Raw genomic sequence first — 6,938 nt, 5'->3', positions numbered from 1 at the left:
AAAACTGTCTTGCAAGACATTTGGCAACAAGGTCCATCCTTGTGTGGCGTTTTTAACAATAAATATAAAACAAAAAAAAAACACTATAGAAGCTTTAACGGCAGAACTCCATCTATGTAAAAACGAATGAAGTTTGGTACTCAAAATGGAAAAAAGCAATTCTGATCGTTTTTTTTATTTTTTTATTTTTTTATTTTATTTTTTTTTTTTTTTTTTCCAACAGACAAAACACTGAAAACTTTCACAAACTAATAGAAGCTTTAACGACGGAACTCCACAATTGCAAAAAAGCTTCTCTGATCGTAAAATTGAGAAGTTTCTGACGCTCTTCTTCTATCCCCCTAGATAGCTGATGAGTCTGAGGTGACGTGGAGACGAAACTATCTAGTCCTTTCATAGGGTTCACTCCCCAGTGAGTGCAAGTGTGATAAAGGTCAAGTTGAAAAAACGTTGTGTTGTAGAAGATATTAAAATATATCCAACTTCAATTTATATATACATATATATAATAATCTACACATCATAATTTCTAACGTTTATATTGCCACACAAAGATTTATATTTTTGATTGTAAACTAATATTAAGAATATATATATATATATATATATATATATATTATCCAAATTCATTTCACCAATATTTTATATTCTTTTATAATCCATTTAATTTTTAAATAGTGTTGTAGAAAAAAAAATTAAAAACTAAATTTACTTTAATTTAAAAGTCGTTTTTATTTGTGAGTTTCGGCAAGCGGAAACAACTTATTTAAAATTGTTGTTTGGGGGAGACAACATGTTATGTAATAATAACGCTTTTTAGTTTTATCAGTTTATGTACGTGTCGTGTTTATTCTGCCAGTCGAATCTGCACTGCTGCAGCCGAAAGCCTGGCTACATATTTTAATTCGGTTTTTACAAATGTAGTCGCTGAATAGGTAGCTCGACAGCTTAGCGAGATAAGGCAAATATAAAGAGGAGAGCGCAAGAGCGCAACAGGTTCAGCCATACACCTATGCGCACTAGACTAGGCGCTGGCGGGCTGCTCCGAACATACTCCCCCCGTTGGAGGAAGTAGGGCTCCAACTAAATGGGAATCGATGGGCAGAACGGCTAATTGGCGACGGCTTTCTTGACTAGACCCCTAGCTGTACGGACCATAGCTACCCTGACGACGCCGAGGCGGCCTTCTCGGAGATGCGTGATATCAGGCTGAGGAAACCTTGTGTAGCTGGAGCCTTTCAGGAAATGGGCCGGCGTTAGCAACTCAAGACCTTCAGCGTTTTCTGAAATTGGACAGAGTGGACGGGAGTTAAGGATGGCAGAAATCTTATAAGCGAGAGTTCTCAATTCATCGAGGCCCAAGATGGAAGCACCGACGACTCTATAAAAGTGAAATTTGGCCGATTTAACAGCAGCCTCCCATAAACCACCGAAATGTTGGGCACGCGGAGGTATGAATTTCCAATCAATCCCATCAGCTAAGTAGGAGGAAGCTATCGCAGCCGTGTGGGGTTCGCTCAGAAATAGATTCTTCAGCTCGGTTAGCTCGCTCTTGGCGCCAAAAAAACTCGTCGCATTGTCACTCCAAATAGTGCGCGGAGTGCCTCTCAGGCTGGTGAATCTTCTCAACGCTGCGATGAAACAATCCGTTGTGAGATCCTGGACGACTTCCAAATGCGTGGCCTTCGTAGAGAAGCAGACAAAGACGGCGATGTAGCACTTGTGAGGCGCCTTGTTGCGGGCCTCTGCCTTATGATAAAATGGTCCACAATAATCCACTCCCGTGGTATAAAATGCTGGGTCAGGCTGCCCATAACGTGCTGCCAAGTGACAGGCTTCATCCGAAAACATCTGACGCATTTGTTGATGACGGTAGCCACGAACTTTCGTCCTCCAATTGGCCAATACCTTTGCCTTAATGTGCCAAGTAATGCTTGCGATCCTGCGTGCAAGTATTTTCTATAAAAATATGCGATGATTGCCTTGGTAACTGGATGATACTTGGGTAACAATATCGGATGCTGAATATCGTAGTCCAGGCTTGCATTCTGAATTCTTCCACCAACGCGAAGTAAACCATCGGAGCCGATTATTGGTCTCAGCGAAATAAGCTTGCTCTTCTGTTGACACGGCCTGTCCTGGCTAAGACATCCATACTCCTTGGCTAAGTGAACCTGTTGGATGCTCCTCAGAAGAAGTACGGTCCCCAAATTGAGCTCCTTAACGGTAAAACGGTTCCTTGAAGGTGAAGATTTTGCTCTGCAATTCGAAATGAACCGATAAATGTACGAAAATACACTCTGCAACTTATGAAAAGAGTTAAGAAATTTGCAGTTGATCGAAATGTCAGTGCAAACAGTTCCAATTTACGCTGCGGAACGACGTTCTGGAAGATCCTTAACTGCATTTTGACGAGCTTTGCTGCAGGAATGGAGGCCCGTTAGCCCACAGGAAGTGGTCCAGCAATTCTCTCGGGGTGCAGCCTCGCGACACGACATCCGCCGGATTTAAGCTTGTTGGAACATGATGCCAAGTCATGCCTTTTGTCATCTCCTGAATTTTCGCGACTCTGTTGGATACAAATACGTTGAAATCCCTCGGAGGCTGCCGAATCCACGCCAGTACGATAGACGAGTCTGACCAGCAATGAAATAAAAGCGCTGCCGACAACTCCAATCTTGGAATTGTCAAAGCCTTTAAAGGGGCCACTCTCGACTTGGCGCAGAGCAAATGGACCTTTGCTTCTCCATTGGCCTCCGACCGCAAGTATAAACACGCTCCATTGGCCGCTATGCTAGCATCGCAGAATCCATGCAACTGGATGAAAGCCTGAGGTTGCATTACGAATCGTGAAAATTTCAAGTTTTGGACGATTGATAAGAAGAAGATCTTGGCCTTTGTGACATTCGGTGTTATTAAACCGAGCGGGTCATAGAATTTGACTATTGTTTGAAAGTGCAATACGGTTGGTGACTCGATATTATAGCCAAAAAGTTGAACAAAGCTGGTCTTAAGAAGTATCCCAGGCTAAGTCACCGCTGTTACAGTTATGTAAACACTCAACTCTTATCCGTGAGACTCTCCTTCCCGCCAATTACAATACCACTTGCGGATGAAAAGGTCGCGACAATAGCTGGCCTGACGACAATCTAACTCAATTCAAGAGTAAACACCCACGCAGAAGCCCTACATCTTGCAGATGTCTCCACAGAGGGCAACTTTAAAAAATCGGAAGCGAAGTAGAATGTTAAAGATTTTTTGTTGAATTGTTGGCCCTGCAAGGAGCAAGTCGTTCAGAGAGCTGCCAGAAGTAGTTCTAGCAGACCCGTCAAACACGACTCGAAGCTCTGTGCTCGTACTTTCCTGCTTATGTACACAATGGTGTGGCAAGAAGAATTGTGGTATTGTTGGATCCTTTGGTGCGAGAGACATGTGGCCTAAGTTGATGTACTCCTGGAGAAAAGCCGAATACTGAGCTTTGAGAACAGGGTTTCTATCTAGCTTAGCTTCCAAACTCCTAAAACGACGACGAGCTAGGCGATAGGAATCACCTAAAGTTTCGAATACCGAAGTGGATAAGAGACGAACAGAGTATTGACCATTCCCAAGTCTAGTGCAGTTTTCCTTGAACAGTTGTTCGCATTGCAAGTCCTCAGGCAACAGTGCTGGCTTTGATGGATTACAATCCTCAAATTCCCAAAACGCTTTACTATGGCAGCAAGTGCGTCATCCTCAGAATGATCCGTAGTATCCTTGACAATGGCGACTGAGACAGACTTATGATTTGTAGTAGTCGACATCCCACCAGATACGATCCAACCAAGTTTGGTGTTTTGGAGTGTTGGCAACATGCTATCCAAATGTATTTGCCCCATACCAATTATTTCGAAAAACAGACCAGCGCCAATTAACAAGTCGATTGGTTGAAATAAGGGTCAGCGAGCGAAATGTTTTGTGGAATCCTCCATCCTGATGTATTTATGTTCAAATTCGGCTGATAATCAATGATACTGTGAGTCACAACAGCTGTAAATGACGCACGATAGCCTGCATCCCGTGATTGCGCAAACATATCCACTGATTTATCAGAGTTCATAGAGGACTCACCGATTCCAGAAATGAGTGTATGCGAATGCCTATATTTCAAATTAAACTGGCTAGCTAGGCGCGTAGTTATGAAGTTTAATTGAGAAGCAGAATCTAAGATTGCTCGACAGGGCATAAATGAACCAACCCTATTTTTTACATAGACAATAGCAGTAGGCAGCAACACGTAATTTATTGGCACAGTATTTGAAGTATTTGGTGAAGGGTGGGATACCTGACGATCAAGTTGTGAGCATGACACTAGTGCTGATGAAGTAGATGATGATGACTGAGAGTTCGAGAGTGGGTCTGATAATGGAGGTGGTGCGGATGAGTCAGGGGTCATATGCAATAGTGAGTGGTGCTTCATGCGACAATATCTGCAATGAGTTGATTTACATTGCTGCAAACTATGCCCCTTGCGCAAACAGTTTAGAGAAAGGTGCATTTTCTTGGCTTCTCTAAATCGAAGATGCGGGCTCAAATTTAAAAATCGAGAGCACTTTGGCAAATAATGATCTCTCGCATCGCAAAATAGGCATTTTGGATGATTTAAGTTAGTAGAAGACGCAATGAGTACACTTGGGTTATATTTATGCACATTTTTTCCCACCTGATGGCCTGGTGTTTGCGTTACCAAGGCTTGATCCAAATTTTCCATCATCCTGCACCTCCTCTCCAAAAACGACTCCATAGCAGTCCAGGAAGATATCTCAGCGATTGGCAAATCCTCTTCTCATTTTTCCGGAGTCCGTTGATCCAGCTTGTGAACGACGATTTGAATCAGTAATCCATCCAAAATTTGCTGTGTTATGGCATTTCCGATCAATCAGTTATATGATTGAATTAGAAGCGAACATTTGAGCATTGAAAGACGAATAATTAAATAAAGAATTCAATTTGAAATATATTGTTAAAGAAACCACAACTTGGTATTGTTAATTATTGGAATAGCTCCCAAACCAAATTGGAATACCTTTCCTTTAGTTAACTCGTGCGACAAAAGTATAGTATTGTAGTATAGTAGTATAAATAATGAAGCTTTTCTAAAAATTGTCGAGATAGTACAGAAGCACGAGTATCATGAGGAAAGGGAGAAAGTTCGTAAAGGCTCCAGAGTTGCTCAAGTCTTCAACAAAACACTCCCAATTTGTAAGAGCTATGTTCGGCATCTTCACCATTCCAATATTAATGTTGGTCCACGAGCATTTGTGAGTCTCCTACGACAGCGTATTTGGATCGTAAACGCTCAGATAGTTCGATTATGTGAGATAGTTCGATTATGCATACGCTGCTTTATGCTATGGGAAATTTACCCGCAGATCGTCTCCGTGCTTTCGGCCTATTTGATATATGTGACGTTGATTTTTGTGGCCCTATCTATAAGACTTTGAAAATTCGTGGTAGGCCTCCGTATAAGTCCTACATTGCGCTCTTCGTTTGTTTTGCGTCCATCTAGATGGTGTTTCAGATTTCCTTTTAATTGGCTTTTCAAAGGTTCGTTGGGCGCCGAGGATGTCCCCAAGTCGTCCATTGCGACAACGGGACGAAACACATACCCAAGCGACGGAGAGGAGCTGACTCCCGGTGACCTGCTGACAGGCGGACCGCTGACCCCGGAGGGTCTCAGATCCTTGCGGCGATGGCGGCTTGTCTCGTCAATCAGGGAAACGTTCTGGCGGCGATGGTCCCGGGAATATGTCCTGGGCCTGCGAATTCGGGGCAAGTGGCACCAGCAGCAGCTAAACATCCTCGAGGACAACCTGCAGCCCCAACAATTGCTCCTCGGGAGAATAGTCGCCTGGCACGCAGGGGAGAACGGCATGGCCAGGGTCGGCGACGTCAGAACTAGCGGAGGAGGCATTCGGCGGGCCATTCACAAGTTGGTGCCGCTTCCAATGAGTTGAAGCCGCCCGATAGGTGTTCAAAGGGGCGGTGTTGGCTGAAGTCAGTTAAGCTGACTTTTTTTTTTTTGATTTAAGTTAGTTTAAGGCGAAGGCGGGAGCACAATAAAGTTCTTTCCCGATACACCAAGTCCTCGGTTTTTGTATATTTAGATAACTATTCTAAATTTGCATGGCGACCCCGGGTGAACTATAAATTATTAATTAAAGGCAGTGACACATATACAAAAAAAAATCTAAATTTTCGCATTTAATTAGACTCTGATCTATCTTATGCTGAAATATGACTAAGAAAATTGGAACGGCACGGACAGTAACTATATGAAGATAAGTAAAAGAAAAACTGATAAAAAAATATTTGAAATATTTGCAGTCAGACTACAAAGACACACTCCACGGGTCGGGACACAAATTATTTAAAATTTTGTCATTAGCTTATCACGGAGAAGTGCAGTTTTGTGCGTCGAGTACAATTTTGTTCCAAGTATACAAATATATACTTTCCAAGCGCTTTTAAGTGGAAACAGAGTTGTTACATGAGTTATTACATGGGCAGAAAGGGACAAATGCATTTGTTGTATCACGAACGGGAAAACCAACTATTTGGTCACGGCGTAATTTGAATGGAGGATGGATACCACTTTGAGCATTAGTAGACCAAGGATTTAGATTACTGTTACTAGATTAAACAGTGAAAACAAATTGCTCAGCGGACCAAACACGAGCTTCTTATAAATTTTATAATATAGATTAAGATAATTTTTACAACGAACATGATATGGTTCCTATTTAAAGGGTTTAGATGTACATCTTGAAAAGTTGAGAGGATGAAAATTGCGGGTTGGCCTAAGATACTAATATCACCTCTGACAAGATGATGTATGAGGGTAGTACCCAGCATAGCTTTACGATTAACTATTCAAATTGAGCATTACTAATATAGTACTA

The 6,938-nt window shown here is 42.2% G+C and overlaps 1 protein-coding gene across 1 annotated transcript; it reads right to left on the bottom strand.

Moving 5' to 3' along the window:
* Positions 1 to 1,110: 1,110 nt before the first annotated feature.
* LOC123037679 lies at positions 1,111 to 2,407 on the bottom strand. The gene is made up of 3 exons (XM_044459366.1): positions 2,358 to 2,407; positions 2,002 to 2,259; positions 1,111 to 1,942 (listed from the first exon to the last, which is right to left on the bottom strand). The coding sequence occupies exons 1-3, from the start codon at positions 2,405 to 2,407 to the stop codon at positions 1,111 to 1,113; spliced, it is 1,140 nt and encodes a 379-aa protein (XP_044315301.1).
* Between the last annotated feature and the right edge of the window lie 4,531 nt (positions 2,408 to 6,938).

This window comes from Drosophila rhopaloa, unplaced genomic scaffold, assembly GCF_018152115.1.
Source record: "Drosophila rhopaloa isolate 14029-0021.01 unplaced genomic scaffold, ASM1815211v1 contig_197, whole genome shotgun sequence".
Taxonomy (NCBI): Eukaryota; Metazoa; Arthropoda; class Insecta; order Diptera; family Drosophilidae; genus Drosophila; species Drosophila rhopaloa.
The sequence above is the reverse complement of the archived record's forward strand: the minus strand, read 5'-3'. Positions and strand labels throughout refer to the sequence as shown.

What these genes read in the sequence shown, in the direction of transcription:
- LOC123037679 (XM_044459366.1), bottom strand. Translation starts at nt 2,407, where the DNA reads ATGCAGTTAAGGATCTTCCAGAACGTCGTTCCGCAGCGTAAATTGGAA. An exon ending in CCGCAGCGTAAATTGGAACT is followed by an intron (nt 2,260 to 2,357) that starts GTTTGCACTGAC and finishes TTCGAATTGCAG; the next exon opens with AGCAAAATCTTCACCTTCAA. An exon ending in CATCCGATATTGTTACCCAA is followed by an intron (nt 1,943 to 2,001) that starts GTATCATCCAGT and finishes ACTTGCACGCAG; the next exon opens with GATCGCAAGCATTACTTGGC.